The following is a 22,821-nucleotide window of genomic DNA, read 5'->3' on the forward strand; positions in this document are numbered from 1 at the left end:
AAAGGAAATTATTAAATATGACTTTGTATAGTCTGTCCATTAGGTCATCTGTCATCTTTCTACTTTATTGAAGAAGCTCTTAGTGTTACACTTGAGATCACTATATGCACTTAACTTGATTGGATATTTTCCTTTTAACTGCTATTATAGCCTAGTATTTTGATAAGTCATCTTGAGTGCTAAGACTTTCCACACCAGACTGTGACCATTCTTTTAATATTGACAGGATGTTGTTTCTGAAAGCTCTTCCAATTTCCATTATCCTTCCTGAGCTGCAGGCCACTGAACTGCATGCAGGGTGTCAGTAGTGGCTTTACCAGTACCAGCAGTGATAATAGACTGGTTTCAGACATTTTTAGCTAAATGAAATTTCACTGCAGACGATTTTGCTACTGTTTCCATTCAAAATAATAGTTTTATCAAAATTCTTTTTTTTTTTTTAAGGATGAAATATTTGAAGCGATCTGGTTTTTCTAGCCATTGAACTAGACATCTAGATGTTTAGAAGCTGCTAGGAAGGAAATAGAACCCAAACCAGAAAATATCATGCCACTTTTCAAATTGAGTTTCAATATAATTTGAATGTTGATCTTCATTTTTTCTCTCCCTTCCTTATCTCAGAGTAGGTAATGGAAAAAGAAAAGTACAGAGAAGGATAGCAATCATGAATGTTTTAAGGAAAAGCCTTCTGTAGCAGGTGAACAGCATGGAGAATGTGAATAGCCAACAAGATCTTCAGTCTACCCAAAAAGAGACAGGTTTAAGTAAAGGAACTTTTCCTACAATGCTGCAGTTGAACTGTAAGGGTTAGTTCTGATTTAATGGATGCTCAAGGTGAAATAGCTATCAGGAGCAGTCAGGCAGTCACCTGAGTCCATTAAACATAAAAGGAGCTTCTAAACCAGGAAATCCTCTACCTGTAAATGACCTGAAGCTGAGAAAGGAAGTCGTTAGTCGGGGTGTAGTTGGTTGTCTCTGAAGTTTTGTCCTTCCAAAACATCTGTTGCAAGTCCCTGTTTGGATTGAATGCCATGAGGCAAACCTCTCAACCAACATGAGAAGAAGTTTACAGTGAAGGTATATAAGCTGCTTCTTCAGAGGCTACTATGTCCTGGCCCTGCTCTGGCAGGGATGTTTACAGTGCCTCCTGATATCCCCCCCCACTACTGCTTTTAAATCATCCTTCCAGTTTTGTCACATCCCAGTGCCTTGACAGATTTAGCAGGGGCTAATTAAACTGTGTCTCTGTGAAAGGCTTTATCTCTGTGGATTCTGATGATCTTGTTCCTCTTAGATTGTGTATGGCAGAAGAACCAGGTAACACTTGGCTTTTATACTAATGGCCCAAATAAGTTGGTGCTCCTGTACTGGTGGTTGAGAGTGGGATACTCTTGGATAATGTTTCTTGACAAGCAGATGGATATATAGCTTCCTTTTTTTTTTTTTTATGATACAAAGTTAAATATTTTTAATATAAGTGTAAGCCTTTTTTTTAGCAACTTATTAAACACGCAACTTCATTCTAAGCTCAGTTTTCATCTGCAAACACTTCTGCTTTTTTTCTGATGAAAAATCTGAACTGCTAAAATATTAAAATATGCGAGAGTATTAGGAGACTCAAGAGAGTGAATTCAATATCTTAAAACTATATTGATATTTCTTGAATTTCTAATCTCCTTTTCACTCTGGACCACTATCCCCTCTGCTCAATAATTTATCTGCTGTTAACTTATCCTTCATTTGAAGATAGGAAATTTTTTGAATCAATATTATTTCCCTATCTACAAAAATCAAAATGGTAGTTGTAAGTTAAATCAAATATGAATCAGTACTTCACTACCTAGATGTCTAGCATGACAATTTTTTACAACTTTTCTTTACAACTTTTTATTATTATCTTCTTCATGTTACCTGTTTTTTAATAAAAATATGCATACTGTTTCTTTCTTATGCAATTTAACAGCATGTTTTGAAAGTGAAATAACTGTATATCAGTATCATTTTTTGTTAATAATTTGTTAAAAGAGACCCTCTCTTTTTGCTATTCCAGCATCTTGATTTTGTGTTTCTTAGGCCTAATACAAGAGAATTCATAATAACAAATAACATGGGAGCTTAGTGGTTTGGGCTGGTGCAGAGGAGGGTAAGGAATGAACTTTGTTCTGACAAAGCTTCTGGAGAAAATAGAGTCATTTAGCCTAATTAATCCCCATCAAGTGTTTTAGATAATCCTTTGTTTCTACTTAATCATGTCGATTCTGAGGTTTTACTTTAAAAGCTGTTTTTTCTTCACAGTATTGATTTTTAAAAGCAGAAAGCTAGAGTGAGCTCAAAGTGCTAATAATACAATTTTCTACCCTGCTTTAGGTTGGCCATATCATGGCAGAAACAACTAAACTGTGGGCACTTAATCTCCTGAATACCTCAGTGTTTCTCCCAAGTATTAAAATACAGGGATGTCACTTCTGGATTCCTGTATTATGCTTTGCAAATTAGGTTGGACTTCACTCATTCATGGGCCTGAATCACACTTCTATTCAACTGTTTTTAAAGGATTTTTTATAGACTTTCCACAGTATTGCCAGAGCACATGCTACCTGTTCTATTTTCCCGTACCTTAACTAATATAAAGAACTTGGGATTGGACATGGAGGAAAGCCATATATTAATTGAGCCCAGAGTACCATCTAGAGGAGCAACTGCGCTACTGAAGGCTTTAAGAGAATCTGCTACCATTGGCTGCCCTTTAAAAACAATCTGAAACTGCTTTTGAGTCAAACCTGATATTTGAAACAATGGATTCTACTTACATGTGGATTTATGTATGCATTTAGCTCTGTTTAGAAATCCGTGTAATGACACATTAGTGTGTATTAATCATAAGAACTGGGAAGCCAAGATTTATAACTTCTTTAACATCAGTCTGCGTTTAGGCTCAAAATGACCATCCAACATCCTCCTTTCTGCCTTGTTGTTTTTGTTGTTGTTTTTTGTTTTTGTTGGGTTTTTTTTTTAACTCAAATGTTTGCTTATATGTTTTCTCTTGAGTATCTCAGTACCTAGAAAGGATGGTAAAATTCTGATTTTTTTTCCCAGTTGCATGTGTTAAGCTAATGCATAGCTTTTGGTTTAGTTAGTAATGGATTTTATTTACTGTATGAAACATTCATGTACACGTGTATTACTCCAACATATTCTCATGTGGGAAATTTTGGTCACCTCCTGTGCAGTCTTTCTTGGTAAGAGCTTTTAGGAAAAAGTAAGGAATTATTTCCTCTCTTTTTTTTAACAGCATGTAATCAGGCAATTTTTGTTCAGGTCCCAAAATTCTGTGACATTTACCTGACTAATCTTGGAAAGTATTTCAACTTCTTTCCTGAAATAATAAGGTTAGACTTGCAAATTTACTCTTGATGCAGACCTAAGGAACATCCAGGGTAGTAGGATGAATGTTACAACTTTTATGAATGAATAATATTTAGAATGTGTGATAGATAACATCAAAGGAAAGAGATGCACAAAAATCAAAACTCAAAAATGTCATTGATTTTATTCCTCAAGTGTAGCAATTTAGGTATAGAAAGCCTGAAAATAAATTTATTAGTAGATAAATGTGAATGACACAAACTGCATCTGTGTTCTTACAGTATTTTTCTTTTTTAGGATCTCCATAATCTAGATCTTATGATTGGGATTGCATCCAGTGGAATTGCTGTATATAGAAAACTCATCTGTACAAGCTTCTATCCCTGGTAAATTCCTGTATTGTAAAGAAATATGTCCAGTTTTTTTCAATCTTATGTCCATTTGCTTTCACATTTTTTCCAAAGAAGCCTACAATACACATATTTGTTCTTTATGGAATATTGTATTATTTTCTTGTGCTTAGATAAAAACAAAAACTTGCCTAGGCAAGTTTTTAAGACTTTTGAAGTCCTTGCACTGTGTGAAGTCTTGATCAAGTTAATTTACGTACAGGTATGATTAGATTATTAGGAGGACCTTGTGGTCTTAGAGATTTGCTGCTGTTGCGCCCAATAATATGTCTCTTTAAAAACAAATTAATCAGTATTGCTATTAAAGTTAAGCCCCTAATTCAGTCTGAATTAAGTTCAGTCTGAACTTTTTAACGTGGCATTCAGCAGGAAGACACTTCTTGGAGTAGAAATGTAAAATGAGGTTTTTAGAGTTTCAGATTTTCAGGAAGTAAAATAATATAATTTAGACATTTTTAAATGTCATCAAATATGGTCAAATATGGGTATATAACATTAACAAGCAGGTGAGAGACTTTCACATTATTCTCTGATACATAAAACATTAAAATGCATGATTGTGCTGTAGAAACTAACCTCTGCAAAGAAATAATGTGCACAGGAACCCTGATATGAATGACATGAGAAGTTACATAAGCTATAATTTTTTTAAAGTGCTTTTGGGCTTTATTAGTTATGTCATACTAAAATTATAACCTGAATAAGAAATCATATGGAGGTCAGGCATTTCCTTATGGTTTTTTGATTGGATCAGAAAGAAATTTTTTCCAGTCTTTCTTTTTTAAACTAAGTATGAACTTTTTTTTTTTTTAATGCCTAATAAAACTATAGCTTTGTCATGTTATACATGAGTTCTTTGAATTTGTAACAATTGTCCTGGATAACTTTTTCAGTAAGATAGTACAGTGTTCTTAATCATGACAGAAAAATGCATTCCAGTGGGTTATACTTGCTTTTTGGCCCTTAATTATAAAAAAACCCAAAAGCTCCCTAGCTGTATTTTTTAAATACTAGTGTCATCCCATTATTTCATTTATGAACCCAACCAAACAGCTATTTCCTATAGAAAAGCAATAAAATCAGTCTCAATTTAAATTCTAGGGGAAAATATACTGCATGGTCTCTGGATTTTTTTTTCTTTGCTGTGAGTTGCATTTCAATTTCCTGGGATATACTGCAATCATCCTGGGTAAATGCATGTCAATAATAATGCTCTCATGCAGCAGCATAGTGAAAACTTGTGTTTTTCCATTTCTAATACACATTGAAGCATAAAAGACATGTCTTTCATCTTTGTGCCTTGAGTGCTGCTCCTTCATACATCAGCCTCTCAGCTTCTTTCAACTGCTGCAGGTTTTAAAAACTGCCAGCTGGAGGCACGTTTTCTGTCTTCTGCCAGTCTTGATCCGCCAACTTAGTTGACCTAAGTAATATATGAATTGATAATAGTTGTTTCTGAAAATCATAGAGTAATGGCATTGTAAAATCTGTGACTATGAATTTTTTCAAGGAAGAGAAAAATAGTTTGTAGCACACAGGACAGGAGGAATCTACAACTTCCTGTGCTATTTTTACTCCTGAAGAGCACAGAGGAATAAAACACAGATGCTAAAACATTTTTCACAAAAGCCTGTTCTCATTTACAGAAAAAAAATGAGGGAAGTAAAACCCACAGATTTTTCAGTTCAAATAATTCCCACTCTAAAATATGAGGTTTAGGCAGTAATATTTTCATCTGCCAGCTCATGCAGTTGTTCCAAGCTTTCCTACTTACTTGCTTTCTCTCTGCCTCTCTCTAAAAATTTAATTTCATCTTGAAAGCAAAAGCTCCTTTCACAGGGGCTAACTTTTGATATTTTATTCCTGGCATCTTGCATTAGTTAATCATAATTCTTTGTGCAGGAATGGTGTCCATTCCCTGATCCCATCAAAACAAGCAAACATTGCAAATCACCAGAGTGGAGTTGCTTGGGATGTATTTGTAGTATAGATTCTCACTTTCATTTTAGATCTCAAAGCAGGATATATTTCTGCAATGTCTGAAGTGGCATTTTTTAGGCTCTTTATGTAACACCAATTGTATCAAGTGATTTTTCCTATGGACTGTGCAAACTTCACCATTAACGAGTTAGAACTCAAGGTGGCAGCAAACACCATCGAAGCACTCTTTCCAAAATTTTAAGTAAAATACTCTGCAGTGGATGACAACAATACAGCTATGCCATATGGTAGTAGTCAAAGGGGACCAAAAGTTTTCAGGAACAGAGGCAGTGAGAGAGCTGTGCCTTGGCAAAAAGATGCTTTTCAATCAAAGCAACCTACGTAAAGAGCTGACTGATCAGTCAGTGACAATGCAAGTCAAGATAGGTTTAAAAAATAGCTTTGGATTTAATGCAGTGTTTTGTTCACTCTGCAGAGTTATTCTCAAGGGTGCTTAACAGTTATGTGGTAATTTCCAAATTTTCCAAGTAAATAATTATGGCAAAAACATACAAATACTCTCTATATCAGCAGCAACTAAAGTTAGGTAGTAAATGCTATTTTGTGTATGCTGTTTCACTGCTTTGAAAATTTCAGAGAAACTGCTTGAGGAATGCATAATACATTGCTAGTTAAAACTTGGAAAACAAGTATCTTGCATAGCAAATTGGACAGAATCTTTTTCAGTGGCAAAGTATAGGATTTACAGGTAAAGACATTTTCTCTTTGCTTCAAGTCACAAGTACCAGCTGTTAGTACTAAGTTCTAGGACAGGACTGCCAGTTTAATCAAAAATTAGCGATTCTGTGGCCCACGGAGATCAAAAATCTATTTTGATGCTTGTGAATGATTGGAAGATGGGACCCAAAAGATCCATCATTCTTAATATGCTACAACTAGTGAGTGCTTTTTAAGTAAACCATGAAATTTAATGATTTGTGAATGTTGCATAGTCACTGAACAGATTATTGGTGAGAGAGAAGGGCCGCTGAACCACCAGTTATAATAACAGTAAATGCATTCTATTAATATAATTTTTGAGTATGGCATCTTCAAGAACTTGTTAAGTCTAAGTGCTTTGACACCTTAATCTCCTAGACTTTTTTCCTAAATTTTTCTAGGTGTGTACATTCAGTCAGTTTGTGGGCATAACATTGCAAATGATTTTTAGTTATTGTTAAATGAAAATGTCAGAGTAGCAAGTGTTCTTCACGCCTGAACTAAGTAGGTTTAGTTGTACTTTAAGAAGAATGAATGGAATTGAGAGGGCTATTCTATTTAGGAGAAAGTCAAAATAAAGAGACTTAATGCCCTGATTTGGCTTGAAGTGATTATATGGTCATGCACTAAATCATGGGGCTTGTTTTGGTTTTAATGGAGTTTTGGTAGTTTTTTGTTTGCTTGCTTCGGGGTTTTTCAAGAAAAAGCAGGAGGTAGTGGAGAGTGATTGAGGGAGTTTTGGAACATTAGGATGCTGGCTACCTTTTTGTTGTTGGGTGGAGGGTTTTTCACTTAGTCTGCCAGGTTAGTTTTCTGTGTCCTGCATTTCAGCTGGCTCCATGTTGGGGTAAGACCAGACCATGATTGCAACTATGGAATAATTCCAACAACTTGTTTGTTGAAGTTTAGTCTAAGTCAAGAAATGTGGTAAGAAAGAATCAGAAGCACAAAACTTGAGTGGTACTAGTTTAGCCAGAGTAGCTCTAGAATCAACAAAGAATTAATATACAATGAATTGCAACTCAGGAAATACAACTGAAAATTTCTGACTTGTCAGGTAATTCAGAATCAAGAGCTTTTAGATGAGCAACGCAGATCACTGATGTTTGAGGTAGCAAGTCAAATGACGCAAGTATTTTAAGAGTTGACCTAACAGGAGAGGTGGATATGATTTCAATTTTCCATTAATTTTCACATCAGTTTGTCTTGTTGAAGAATAGTGTTGAAATACTTGTTTCTTTCTGGTTCTGTAATTGATGGAGAAAAGCATTTTCTGAAAATGGCATTGTTTTCCACCTCTTGTGCAGCAAGAGCGATAGGTAATTCCATTAATATTCTTGTTAGTAACTGGCAAATTTATTCTCCTGTGAAGAGAGAATAAATTTGCCAGTTAAATGAATTTATCCTCCGTGAAGGATGTTGCTCTATAACTCAAGTGCCTCTCCCATGAGCAGTTGGGAATGAGTTTTTATGCCATCCCACTTGATGAGAGTAATGCAGAAACTGTGCCAAACTGAGAGGACTTTCAACAAAGTTCATACCTGATGTCTAACATCCTGTAAAGCATCCATTCTCGAAAATATTATGAGACTTTTAGCTGTAAACTTACAAAACTCTTTCATTTTTTTTTTCAGGCAAATATGACTTGTTTAGGCCTTAAATAGGTTTCCTTAAGGCCTCTGTAAAATTCCAGCTGATGGTATATTAGAGATTTCTTTGTCCAAAAATGCAGGTTTTCAGTTACTGAAGTAGAACTATTGCAGAGAAAATTTAGGTATTTTAGACAAATCTTGTTTTGCTGTGGGAAGGTGTGCAGGTGGGTAGAAGTTTGTTTAATTTAGCAAAACTGATAAGTGTATAATTAAAATGAAAATTGCTTGAGCACCAACTCCAGTTGTAATCTTTACCTTAGAAAATATGTATTCACACTGTGTATATTTAAAAAGATGTGTTCAGTTCTAAAATTACCACATAAATTACATAGCAATGTTAATGAAGTGAAAAATATATTAACACTCATTCCTACAGTTTTCATCCTTCTGAAATGATGATTTTATCTAGAGATTTTGGTTACTGATTAAGACAAATACATGATATCTTTCACGTTATGAAACCAATTCTGCAAAGCCTCTGCAAAGTTTCAGTTGTTGTAAGACCAACCTTGTCATGTCATTAGGGTCTTAAATTTTGTTCCTTTAGTCACAGTTGTCATATGACTCTAAAGTTATACAAAAGTTGACACATTTAACATTTGTGCAGCTTAGTGTAGAAGATGTCATCGAGTTTTTTGCTGCAAGAATAGATTTGGTGGGAGAGAACTGCTGTGAACTATTTAAAGATTAAACGAGGACATCTATTTGCCACTCAACACAAGAGATGGCTGCATATTATTCATTGAATATTTTACAGCTCTAATCTTTCAGGCTCACTGTATACAATATTATTTTTCATTGTTTTATCACTCTAAACATTGCTTGGTATTTCATGATCTGTTTCTGTCTTTTAGGGTGAACATTTTAAAAATTTCCTTTAAAAGGAAAAAGTTTTTTATACAACAACGGCAAAAACATGTAAGTAATCTCTAATATTATTTTGCTCTAGTGACCATATTCAATATTTTATGTTGAATGTAACCTACAAACTGCTGATCAAAAGACTCTGTTGGGATAATGTGCCTTTGAAACTCTGTTTTGTTTACTTGGTCTTGCTGTTCTGGTCTGCCTATTCCCTCTCATTTTCCCTTTTATTGTTTCCTTTCCAACACTGAATCCCTCCACTTTCAGTCTGTTAGACCCTATCTTTCCCATAGAGGCTTCTTCTCCCTTGGAGACTTCGGGGAAATGCATATCTCCATCCTTTCTCCAATATCTATTAACATAGCATATTTCTCCTTTCTCACCAGCATCTGCTGCTCTTTCCCTTGTTGCTCTCCCTGCCCTATAGAGTTCTTAATGCAGTGAATCTACTAAACTGCTTGTCCCAACTAGGGGGAGTTTGTGAGGTCCCTGCAGCTTATGGGGCTCAGAGCTCAGGAAGAAAGCAAGGTTCCTGGAGGAAAGGAGAGCTTTGCAGATGAAAAACATGAGGTTGAAAAGGGAAACAACCCACCTGCTGCTCTGTGTAACATGGAGGGCTTTAGGAGTTGGCAAATTATATGAAGACAGTTGATAAAGCACACATAAAATTTTTCAACTGTTAAGAGATGGCTTCTGTTAGTTGCTTTGTGCTCTTTGCAGAACAATTGAAATATTAGTCTATTTAATGGGGAAGGAAATCTTGATTACTGATTATTATTGTGCTGCCACAATATGAAAAAAAAGAGATATTTTTTACAAAGAGCATAGATTATTTAATATGACAGGAAAAAAAACCTTCTCAGAAACTAGTCATCAGCAGACGTATAAATATTTTAATTCAGTTGAGGACGAAGCTTAATAAAAGGTAAATGTTAACTTGTATCTAAAGTTCATGGAGGCTCTTTCTGGTAGTCACAACCTCTTAAATTTATAGAAACTGTGTTACAAGACCACCTCTTGACCCACATAGATTAGAAGGTCTTGATGAACACAGATTTCTAAGGAGGCCTTTTTAGTTTTACCCAAAAGGAAAATGTTTTCTTCTTTTTTCCCATTTTGGTAAGCTCTTTGAAATTTGAGGAGTGTGCAAGTATGTACATGTTACATTTCAGGACTCATGTTTGAGAAGAGTTAGTTTCCAGACACAATGTTACAGCACTAATGATTGCACACACAGATAGTTTGCACAGAGTGTGTCCTTACACATTGTAGGGGGATCTTAAAGTTTTTTTACTAGCTGTAAGTTTCTAAATATGTTGTCTATATACAGACATTTTGCAGTCTGTTCATTTTTATTACACTGCACGAAGAAATGAGTGGTTGATAGATCATTCTATTCAGTTCTGAGTGTAAACACTTGCAAGTAATAACTTCTCTCCTGGGTTTGAGGATTAAAAATTCACTGATAAATAGTAATTTTAAAATCTAGATATTTCAAATATGCAGATAAGTGCAGGCTTTCAGATAGCAGCTTCCAAATGATCTATGAGAATAAATGTAGTAACAGAACTCTCTGAGAATGATTAGTACAACAGGGCTTGGAACTCAATGATTTTAAGTCCCTTTCACCCAAACCATTTTATGATTCTCTGAAAATGAGTGTATTCACAATGATTTTGTAATATGGAAGAATAAAGTGTCAATATAGAACTATCTGTGGACTTAATGTAAAATATGTGTGTTCATTACATAAAGACTTGGCTGCTTGCAAAAGTAGAATTTTTGTCTCTGGAGACCTGTGTCACTTTTGAAGAGAGCAGCAATCTTAATTTGTTCAATTAAACATTTGATAAATTATGACAGTTCAAGGCTCTTGATTCTTTTAGCTTACCTTCTCTTAAGTGATCATAGTTCTTTGTTTCATAACCTCCAGAGATGACAGTAATGCACGCAGTGTCGTGCTTAAAGAGCTACAGAACTGTAAGAAAAGTAAGGCCAGCTGCATGACCTTTTTACTCCTTCTCAGTTTATATGAAAAAGCAGACCAGGTGTGCCACTGAATCTGTGGATACATCCATCCTTGTCAGCCCCCTTTGTTTGAAATTTAGGGCATCAGGTGTGCAGTGCTCTGGTGGTACTGCTTGGAAAAGCTTGCTGGTGCCGTGCAGAGGGAGAGAGGGGAGTGGAGTCCTAAGGTTTCTCCAGAATAGTGGGATGCTTGAGGGGTGTGTGAGGGCAGATGACTGCATTGGTGCCAGTCTTTAAAATAATCAGTTTTTTGCTTGGAAAGACAGAAGCAAATAGGTAAATGAATCTGAAAGTAAGAGAGATGAAAGAGTCTGGGGAAAACAGAGAGAGAAGATACTGTATATTCTTAGGCAAGGTTTGACTAAAGAGGATGAGAGTGCCATAGAACCTCTTTTATATTTTATATGTCGTATGTAGATTCAAAAATGTACAGGAAGTTCCCAAAGGCAATGGATTTGCAGTCCCCTGGGATGTCCCATGTTTCATTGATTTGTTCTTCTTATTTCATTTACTCCATTTTTCTTTCCTTATGCACCTTTTCTGAAAAAAAACCAACTTACCTTATCTCACTCTTTCCCTTCTACTCACCTTCTCTTTTACCCTCCCCCTGCTCCGGTCTGTTGATCAGCTGCTTGATTAGGAGTATGCAGTATTTCTTTTTCTACTGAAGAGCCAAATAAGGACTGGGGAGCAAGACTGATGAATCAGTGAATGTCTGATGCTAGAGAAGCTCATGACATGTAGGCTTAATGAAGGGTGCAGGATTTAAGGTAGGAATAGGAACTATGCTGTTTAAAGGCAACATTTTGTACCTTTCAGAAATGAAATTTTATTTTCAATGTGCTTACCTAATGTTTAAAAACGACTTCATTTGTTGCATATTAAAATCTATCTTTGCTTTTAATGCTGTAGATATTTTCAGATTTTCTGTTTATGGGGTGAGTAGGCATACAACTGAAGCAGAAATTCTTCCATATGCTGAACTAGCAAAAGACTTTAGTTACGTGGAATTGTTCCCTTTACCTCAAATATCTCTAACCCTCATTTCTTGATAATCATGAAAATGCCATTCTTTTAGAACTTGAGTTGAGAAGTATGATGGGCATTATATCCTGGGATCCCACTAGAACTCTCCTCACCTTTAAAAAAATACACAGATTGAACAGCATAACTTGCAATGTGGCCTGTTAGTGAGGCAGATTGTTATTAACAAAAGATGATGTTAGTGTAAAAATTGAATAAATTTTAATGAAACTTCTCAAAATATTTTTTCTAGCTTAAATCCATGTTGAAATTTTCAGCCCACTTAAAGGCTGCTAAGAAGGTTCTGTGATAACAGAAAAGGACACTTGTAAAAAGCAAAATTAATTGCTGCTATCAAACCTAAATTTAAAAAGAGAATATTAGATATACTTAGTTCCTTATCTTTATACTATAGCCTTTCAGTATAATTGAGATGTTTGGATAAAATAATTTTTGTGGCAATTGAAAGGCCAGTGCTTCAGGCCAACAAAAATATCTATACACTTACTTTTATTTGTCTGCTGGAGGAGTAAAATCCTTCAAGTAGTATACAACCGACAGGGAGTATGTCAGAAATAGCATTTGTCATTAAACCTTTGTGATGTGTGCTTCGTGTATTTCAAGAAATTCTGAGTTAAGATTTGCTATGCTTTCCTGCTTTGTTTTATGTAACTACTTAGAAGCAATTGTGGTAACTGGCAAATTGTTTCCAATATGTGAGACTGAAATAACAAACCCACATCTTGAAAAGAAAATATGTTTTAAATGCTTTAATAGATGTAGGGAAAATGTTCCTTAAAGACTGTAATCAGTTAAATGTTTTTCAGTGCTTATGTAAAATCAAGAGGAAATCTTTTTTTCTCTTGAGAGTCTCACTGTTTTTCTTAAAAGCCACAGATTCTCTGGACTAGACATGAAGTAATTTGCAAAAAGCAGGCTTGGTCTCAGATATGTGTCAATTGTAATAGGCTGCCTAGGAATAAAAAAAAAAAACACAAGAAAAACAGATTGACTATACCAGCCAAAATGGTTTGTAGCTACTTCCCAACAGGATTGTTGCTGTGAACAAGCAAAAGGTTGCCTGTCTGATTATATGTTGAGATGTCAAAATTAGTCATAATTTAGAGGAGCTAGAAAAGATGAGTGATGAAAACTTGTTTTTTCACTGAAGTGCTGAGCTATGCTGGCAATTGTCTCAGGTCTCATGTTACCTTTATTTCTACTCTTTGCTTTGCTCCTGTTCCACTTTCTTTGCATCGATAAGTAGATTAACTAACCAAAGCTTTCTCTTGTACAAAACTCTTGGGATAAACATTGATGGCACAATTGTGTTGCACTCATGTTTCACTGGCACTTTGGCACTGAAGTTACTTGTGAGAGTTTACCTCGAGACCGCAAGTTTTATATTCTGCTGCCTTCTGATCCTCCTCATTGTGGCCTCACATTATCATCCAAGCAGGAGTGGATTTCAACAGCAGTAGCAGCAGCTCCAGTCCCATCAGAAGTATTTTCTTTCCCCAAAGAAAGATCACTGTTAACATCTTCAGTTTCTTCTGAAAGAATATCAAGAGTATGCTTTTTGTATATTATGGCACTTGAAAGAACATTATTGAATTGAAGCCTTACATGAACAGTTTGAATTCAAAGAATGAGGGTTTTTTTCATTTGACATTGCACCCTTAATTGAATGTTTTAAATTTTGTTTGTCTTGAGAGGTCAAAATCTCACTGGAAACCTGAAAATATATTTATCAGTATAACATGATACTCATATATACAAAATCTTCACCGCTCTAGACTTAAATATTTTATTAGCACTTCATGAACTTGTAAAGTGCACATTTTGCAGTTTGTAATTTCAAATAGTCATAGAGGTATTTTGGCCATCTCCAGCCCAAAATCTACTGTATACTGGTTTTCTTTTTTTGTTTGTTTGTTTGCCACAAAGTATTCTTCATGTTTAAGCTTAAAATAATTCTTGGTTTTTTATGATCTTGTTTACTGTTTTGTCTACTTGTATATGTTGAAACATGGTGTTCCCTACTGTTGCAGAATGAATCCAGAGAGCATATTGTTGCCTTCAACATGTTAAATTACAGAGCATGCAAAAATCTTTGGAAATCTTGTGTAGAGCATCACACATTTTTTCAGGCAAAGAAGTCACTACCTCATGAAAAAAAGATATTATCACATTATTGGACTCTGGGTTCTAGAAATCCAGCAAAGTAAGTATTGTGTGAAAGCATATTTTGCTCTTTGATGGGAATGGGAGGATTTGTGTCAGTAGTAGCTCAAGTTGGAGTTGCAGAGTTCAGTCCTGTCCGTAGCTTTGTTCTAGTCTATATATGAACCATTTGAGAAGTTATATGGTTGTGGTTTCACTTTCTGCAATGTGATCTCCTTACAGTAGAACTTTTCTTATAATTGCCTCAAAAGGTGTTTGGATATATGTTTTACTACTATTTTTTTCAACTTGTTGCTTCAGTCTGAAGTATAAAAACACTGGAAAGGAAAAATGTCATGTAGCTAATGATCCGGTAAGAGAATTTGCAGAACAGATTTGTTTGGCAATGTTTAGCCATTAGTGTCATACACATATTCTGTTTAAAAAGTTAGGGCAGTTTCTGGAGTGCATCACACCAACCACTTATTACTGACACAAAGATGAAAAACTTTTTCCCATTCAGGTATTCAAGATAGCCGTGTTGTGACGCTTCTAATCCTTTATTTGTCTCATTGGATTCTTCTAGTTACATAGCACTAGAAACACTAGTTTCCTAGTGTTGTTTAAGATTTAGTTACCAGGAAGTAATTCTTTAGAGCCTGTGATTTTCCTATACGAAGCTGGGATTATTCCTCCCCATATGCAGTTACTGAGCCTATTGTCATTAAAGTTAAGCTGCCAGTTTATTGTCCAGTCACATGACATTGTAATGTCCCTCTCCATTTCTTTGCAGTTAGCCCTTATTTGGCTATCCTGTGTGATTTTTTTTACTCTGCTCCTTTATTTTAGAGGCTTTTACATTTTTTTATAAGTATCAGCCACAGTGATTTCTTCTGTTATGTTGATTTGTTCTGATTTCTTCTGTTATGTGGATTTGTTCGGTTGTTACATTTATCAAAAATTCAGCTACAAAGGTGTCATGTCCTGTGGCTTAATTGTCTCATCCATCCCGTCCCAATCCACCTACCCCACCCCCCAAAAACATTCTGTAATGAAACATATAAAAAAATATTTCATATTAATAGTGAATGAAAAAGAAAGTCTTGTGTCATTATCCTCTCTGGATGTGAGATTCTGAGGGGGTTCTTTGACCCTTTGATGATCTGTAGACTCTCTAGAAACCTGCTTCTTCTCATGATTCTTGGAGAAGTATTTTATTGGGTTTTTTGGCTAAGAAAACAATAAAATACTTCGTGGGTAGTGTCTTTTTGTGAGTTTTTTGTAGCGTGTTCTCTTAACAGTTTAACTTTACATGCAATTTGTCAGACTTGGAGATTTTGTGTCTTCTATTTGGATAAGCTTCAACTTCTGAATGATATCAACATGCTTCAAATGGCTCCTCAGACTTTGGTGGCTCTCTGGCTTTTCACACTGATGTCTCTTGATACTGCAGAAATTAATACCAAGTGCACTGGTATTGCTTGGGAATAAAGCAATTAACCCCTGAGGGCAATGTAGGAATTCTGATAAAATGTTATACTTTTTACTGGAGTATAATTCCATGTTTTCACCTAGTACTAGATCATAGCTAGATGATCTGGTTTCTAGGACATGGGAAAAAAAACCTAGTTGTACAAAACAGTATTCTAATTTTCTAATATTTTAAAAATCCTTATTTTTAAAATTAACTCTGTAGTGGAGGTGTTGAGGTGACTCAAAGTTTGTTGGATTGTCAGGGCATGGAGTCCTTTATTTCTTTCAAATTTGCAAAGAGATTGAAAATCCTGATCCTCCTATAGGACAGATATATACACACATTGATTCCACAGTCTTTGTAATGTTAAGAAAGAAAATGGTATGAGTTCCATAGGGTACCGGTTTAGTATCATTTCATTTTTTTACCAAACATTTTAATTTTGACAAATCTGCTCTTACAATATGTTACTAGTCTGTAGCATACAGGACAGTTCTCATTGTTGATTTGAATTACTAAGAATTTATTCCTTTCAAGTAATTTCAATGCTCTGAGACATTGTCTCTGCTGAATTGCTTACTTAGAGTTCTAAGGAATCTCCAGGAGGAGAATCAGTTATGGAGATACTTTCCATCAGCTTAGGGTAACCTCTTTGGCCTTGTTTATACCAGCAGTAAGCACAAATTTTGGGATCTACGTGAGGAAGAGGTAACTCAGCAACCATTGCTATGAAAGACTCCTTAACTACATAAGAAGCAACAGTAATTTTGAAAAGCTTTGAGTAGTTCCTATGAACTCAGCAAATTATTTTCTCAAAAGATTTAAGAACAATTGTGAAAAAGTCACTTCTGAGGTCAGATTTCACATATTGGAAATTTTTACTTTCTGACTTGTTTATGATTGTGGAATCATAAACAAGATTTTTGTAAGATTTTCCATGTTCCTTTTCAAGGATGCTCTGAACTCATGTGGAAGTTACACAACTAAAAAAGTGACTCTGCATTCTCCCTTATGAAAGGGAAGAAATTTTTGCATTGTATAAATCAAACAAACACAGACAAACCAAACCACAAAACTAAATGTGCACACAAAAGCTCCACTGACCACAGTGTGCAATCCTGGAGGTTTTAAGACTGACTTGTATTCAAGAATTCATTTCATGCAGCTTCCATCAGCTTTGAAGGCTGCCACTTTCAGGTTTTACCATCTTAAGTATCACAGGTTTTCCTATGCAATTTGTGGCTTTCTTGTTCTATGTTCTACACTTATTTGAGGCAGATAGCCTGGCATTTATTGCATCAGTTCAAATAGTTGCAGTACTTGAGTACAATTTCTTATTTGCAGGTACCTGTGCCCTTCTTGGTTCTCTTAGCTTAAGGTACTAGAGGCATTCCATTTAAATTAAGCTGCTGAGTTGTATAAATCACTTGTAAGCCTTGTTCAAGGAGCAGACTGAATCACATCTCCCAGATTCTGAGAGGTAAATTCTGGCCTGAACGCTGAATAACCTCTCCTAGACGCATTCTCATTCCTTGCTGAAAAGCTAAAAAATGTATCTGTATTTTTCACCAAGGATAGCTTCAGTAATAGATAGGAGAAAGGAAGCATCATTGACAGATAGTACAGTCCATTCCAGAAAGGCTTTGGCAGCCTCCCAGATTGTTTGCTAAGAAATATGCTGATCTTTGGCATTTGAAGGGCATCTACTTGAATTCAAGAGATTATTTAACTTCTGTGCCTTAACTGAAATATCTAGAGACTTACCCTATAAGTGATTTTGTGGTCAGGATTAGGGGTTTAATATTAGAATTAGGACTTAGGCTTCTGGCTTCCATCACACAAGTTGCGTTGCATTTCAAGTTGTCTGTGTTGGAAAATGCCTCAACAGCCACTTGTAAAAATGAAAAGCTTATTAATATGGAGTTCTTCGCAGTGCATTTTTCATAATGCATCATCTTTTTCCAGTCTTTCCCTCTGCTCCAACTATCTAAGGGTTCTTTGAAAGATGCCTGTTTCTGAAGAAGATGAGTAGCTGGTACCTTGTCATTTTATTCAAAAGTGTTAGAAAAATAAAATAGTATAGCCAAAAGCTTCTCCTGAGCTGATGGGCTTTGTTTACTAAGCATGGAAACATACATGGGTAACTGATTGTAGTATGTAGATGCTTCATACCAAGTTTTTCCTCTGTTTTCTATACATGGAGAAGCTTCTAAAGTACATTTAGAAAATGAGGGAATTGATTTCCTTTAAAATCATGAACAACATATGCAAAATCCTTCAGTATATGTGAAAAAAAAATACTGGGTTGCTTTTTCTTTTATTAGCAAAAAGTACAATGCAAAGCATGCTTAAGGTTTGATTTTAGCATAATACCCACAGCTTTAGTAACATTTTTATTTTATTTGTTTTTAATAAAATAAAATTTTATTTTATTAAATTTTATTCTTTTTTAATGCTATGTAAAATTGAGGCTTTTCAGCTCTGTAGTAAGATCCTTACATAGCCTGCTAGCCCAGCTGCCCATTATGTACAGTTCAGAGCTTAATAGGCCAAAGGTGTTTTCTCTGTAACTAATAAATTGTTTCTTCTATGAGAAATCCTAGGCCTGTAAACTTGAAGGTGAGCAGCTTATCTCTCAGCTTGACTCGTGGAATGCTGTATAAAATGATGCATAAGAGTTAATCTCAATTTCAGTCTACTTCAAAATTTTCTTTATGCTGTGTATTTTCACTATTAAGATACTTTTACTGCTTTCCTAGCTGTGGTGCTTATCCTGTTGCAGCCCTTTTCTTCTCAAATCTTTCTTCTTCTTGTCAAAAGAAGCAGTCCAGACCTGGAGATCTTATTTTCATGTCAGATTTTTTTAATGGTTTATCTCTATAAACAATACATCACTCCAAGGTGGCTTCCTTTCACAATAGAGTCTTGTCTGGTTTAGCTCTTAATGAGGTAGCAGGTGGATGAGTAAAGTTGTCCTGTGCTCATTGAAGTTCTTGCTGAGTTGTTATCCCTTTGTTAATATTAACAGGGAAGCTTCAGAACATATTACCTGTATTTGAACTGTCTTTTGTCAGGCACTCAGTTCAGTACCAGTAAGATATACTGAATTTCCTGTGTTCCCCTCTGTCTTCTTAAACACAATTGGGTTAAAAATGATTCTCAGAAAAAGTTATTTTTATCCAGGCTTATGATAAGCAATGGAGCAGGGATTAACAATCACTTTTATTGTCACAGATGAGGGACAGCAAATATCTCTGTGTGAGAATGTAAGTGCATAAGTAAGGAGGGGTAAGCACAGGGGGATGCTTTAAATTACGAAATTGACTTTCATAAGCATATCTAAGTTTTCTATGCAAAATAACTCACATATAGCTGTTTTATATTTTTTCAGGTCCGTAAACAACCAGTACTGCAGAAAAGTGATAGGTGGGATGGTTTGGAACCCATCTATGAGACGATCCTTATCAGTTGAGCACCTAGAGACCAAAAGCCTTCCTTCTCGATCACCTCCTATTACCCCCAATTGGTAAATACATTTTCAGCCTTTTCCACACCTTCTAGCCTCCTACCATTTCTAATTGTATGTACTCTAGCAGAATAATTATGTAGTGTGTACAGATATATTTAAACATTTTTATTCTGAGAATATATATGACAACAGAAGCGTGGGTGTCACCTCAGCTTTAGCAAGGCTTTCGTGCTGTCTGCCAAAATCTTTTACCCAAGTTAAGACATTATGTTTCTGGATGGGTGGACAAGAAGATGGTTTAAAAAAAAATGTTCAAATGGTTGAATGACTGGACTAAGAGGGGAGTTGTTAATGGGTCACACTCTACCTGGACAACAAAAAAAGGTAGATGACTGCAGGGATTGCTCTTGAGACCTGTCCTGCTTAACCTCTTTATGACCTAGAGGAGGCAATGGTATGGTTGATCATAAGTTTGCAGGTGGCACCAAACTGGGAGGTGAGTCAATAAGCCTGGGGCCAGGACTGCTCTTCAAAGTGGTCTCGATAATCTGGAGAAATGGGCCAATAGGAAATGTGTGAAAATCAACAGAGACAAAAATAGTGTCCTAAGAAATAAGAACCCAGTGTAACAGTATTGTCCACAGTGCAGCTTTCTGGAAAACAGCCTGGTAATTTTTATAGGCAGAAGTGGTACATGAGCCATCTGGTATGCCCCGACAGCAAACAAGTCCAACTTGGCAGAATTGACAGAGTTCTAAGTAGTAGGTCAGTGGAAGTGATGCCCTTTTGGCCCAGCATTCTCTAGATTTCATTAGAATGCTGCAGCCCTTTTTGTCTGCAAATATAAAACAGACACAAACTGGAGCAAGCTCAGCAAAGACCACCACCCCCAAGGTAGTCAGGAGGCTGGAGCACCTACCCTGTGAGAGAAGAGGCTGATGTAGTGGCACATGTTCAACCTGGAGAAGCAGGGGTTGCCCAGATGCCTAATGACAGCCCAGAATTACTTAGGAGGAGGCCAGCTACAGGATTAGGCCGGGTTTTTCACTATTGCATAGTGGGAGATGGGGCAACAAGTATATGTTGAAACAAAAGAGGTTTTGTCATGATATAATGGAAAAACTGCTTCACCACATGGACAGTCATTGCCTGGGGAAGCTTTGTGGTCTCCATCCTTCAGATTTTTTGAGATATGAGTGAATAAAGTCTTAAGAATAAGCCTACTCTGGCCTTAGTGACCCTGCTTTGAGCAGAAGATTGGACTAGGTGACCTCCGTTAGTCCTTTCCAACCCGAATCATCCTATGATTAAAAACATGATAATATAAGTTGCATTTTACAGGGGGAGAAACACAAATCAGTTCAGTGTACTGAACCTAGCAGTGTATGATTGCCTCATACACCTTACAGAATGCTTAAAAATTGATTATTTTGAAGTGAGACTTATAGGCCTGGTATGAAGATTCAGATCATAACTGCAATAGGGTAGAAGTTTTTCTTTTATAAAGTGTCATGAAAAATTCTAATCTTCCCCTTTGTGTTTGTATTCTGTGTTTTTAAGGCGGAGTCCTAGACTACGTCATGAAATCCGCAAACCACGGCACTCATCTGTAGATAACCTTACGAATGAGATTAGTTATATTACTGAAACAGAGGATGTTTTTTACACATATAAGGGCTCTCCAACGTCAAAGGACAGTGATTCAGAGTTCTCTCAGAACCGTAGTCCGCAGAGGAGGTAAGGACTTGGGCAACCAATCCATTGCTTATTTAGATTTTTTTAAAAGCACCAAACAAAAAACCCAAGGAGCTGTAGTGTGAAACAGTCACAATCACGTTGTAATGCTACAATGAGTTCAAACAGTTTTGTTTGCATAAGCTTTGTTTTGACCAATTGCTATACTGCAAATGCCATGACACAAAATGCAAGTCAAAAGCATACCAACCCTTCATCATTAAACAATACATAGTAGTTGAGCTGATAGTAAAATTAGAAGAACTGCTAAGTCATGTCTGTTCAAATCTGTAATATCCTGTTTCCTAAGTAGCTTTTGCAACCCTTTCCTACCTGTCAGAAACCCTTTTTTGTGGGGAGAAAGAATTAGTGAACTCTTTTAAGAGTTCACTCACATTGCACATCATCAGCTCAGCCTTGTCGGTTGAAAGAGGTATTGCATTTGGGTGTACACAAGGACTTCACAATGCTGGTGGTCATCCATCTTTTTCTTCTTCAGAGGAACTGTCGATGCCTTATCTAAAGGCAGTGTCTGCTTTTTGGCTGTATTCCTTGAGGACCCACTTTGTTCTCCTCTGCAGTGCCTTAACAACTGCTAGGTTTGCTGCCAGGAGTTGAAGCACCTGTCTTTGTGCACTCTGATTATTTGTTCATGTATTACATTATATGTATGGCTACACTCATTTCTTAAGGAATATCAGATTATTGCAAATGTACGAAGTCATTAATTGTTCAGTCTCAAAAAGAAAACAGTTACTTTAAAACTTGGAGCTGGGGAGAATGCTGTGTATGCATGTTCCTTTGTAGCACTGCAAAAGAAAAATGGTTTTTAGTGATGCCTAGTGACTTTAAGGCAAGGTGTATTTTGAAAAGCAATGCCTTAATGGAAGCTGATGGGACTCACCTGCCTCTCTGATATTGTGCAAGTACTAAATACAGCTTTAAATTCCGATTTTCTTTAAATTCTATAATAATATTATTGTGACATTATAGCAGAGAGTTTTCAATTTAAAAAAAGAGAAAATTGACATGTTGTATGCATATTTGGATTTAGTTACTCTTTTGAGTATATTAAGCGTTTTGAGTTTGTCACTTCATTTTTCTATATTTCTGACTGGAAGACAGCTGAACCTTAATACAATTTATTATTACTAATGGCAGTAGTAGCCATGATAATACATAAAAGTTAGGCCTTTAGATGTTGTGAATAGCCATAGATAGGAAACCATGTCTTTGCTGTGTTTCAAAGTTTGCAGATGATATACTTTTAGAAGTATTTTCTGAGTAAAAATACTGAGAGGCAGACATAAGAAGAGATGATGAGGGTAGAAGCTGTAGACAGAAAATTATGTTCCCATGCTGTGTTTTGTGACTGGCAAATTGTGTCCTGCCAGCTAGCACATTTTAGGACTTCTTTTATTTTGCTTTTTCATTTCTGCCCTTGTAGTTTTTTCTTTCCTTCCTGTTTCAGTAATCTTACACCTATTGAGAATGGAGTGGAAATTCCTGCCTTCATGCCTTTTCACAGACAATGAAAAAAAGGATGTTCTAAATTTGAAAATAGCACATTCATTTGTTTTCTGAGTCCTAGTGACTGTGCTGAATCTTAGTAATATCACTCACTGTGGAGATTTTTACTGTTACTACCACATATAAATAATTGCTTTTCTTCTTGCATCTTAGGGATAAGATGTATTATCCCTAATGCATTATCAGGTTTCTTGGGTATGTTTATAATATTTGATACTCTCCAAGTAAATGAAAAAATGCCTGCTTAAATAGGAGTCATTAAATTCAATTTGTGTGGTTTAGAAGAAGAATGAAATAAATGATCCTGTGTTGTATTGACTGTTAGATTTTTGTGAAATAAAATACTCATTTATCATTTCCTTTTTACAATTGAGGTAAAATAGTAGCCCTTAAAAAACCCACTTTTTC

The 22,821-nt window shown here is 35.8% G+C and overlaps 1 protein-coding gene across 3 annotated transcripts in view; it reads left to right on the forward strand.

Moving 5' to 3' along the window:
- The window catches only part of PTPN3 (protein tyrosine phosphatase non-receptor type 3), a 119,142-nt gene that overhangs the window by 57,369 nt on the left and 38,952 nt on the right, over nucleotides 1–22,821 (forward strand). For all 3 annotated transcript variants that reach the window (XM_054285198.1, XM_054285199.1, XM_054285201.1), the window contains exons 10-14: nucleotides 3,664–3,752; nucleotides 8,983–9,046; nucleotides 14,095–14,267; nucleotides 19,072–19,206; nucleotides 20,710–20,886. In XM_054285198.1, the coding sequence (XP_054141173.1) occupies nucleotides 3,664–3,752; nucleotides 8,983–9,046; nucleotides 14,095–14,267; nucleotides 19,072–19,206; nucleotides 20,710–20,886 (638 nt within the window). The remainder of the gene's footprint in view (nucleotides 1–3,663; nucleotides 3,753–8,982; nucleotides 9,047–14,094; nucleotides 14,268–19,071; nucleotides 19,207–20,709; nucleotides 20,887–22,821) is intronic.

The sequence above is a fragment of the Melozone crissalis genome, unplaced genomic scaffold (assembly GCF_028551555.1).
Source record: "Melozone crissalis strain CALT ecotype California unplaced genomic scaffold, PUWL_Pcris_2 ptg000042l_1, whole genome shotgun sequence".
NCBI classification, from domain to species: domain Eukaryota; kingdom Metazoa; phylum Chordata; class Aves; order Passeriformes; family Passerellidae; genus Melozone; species Melozone crissalis.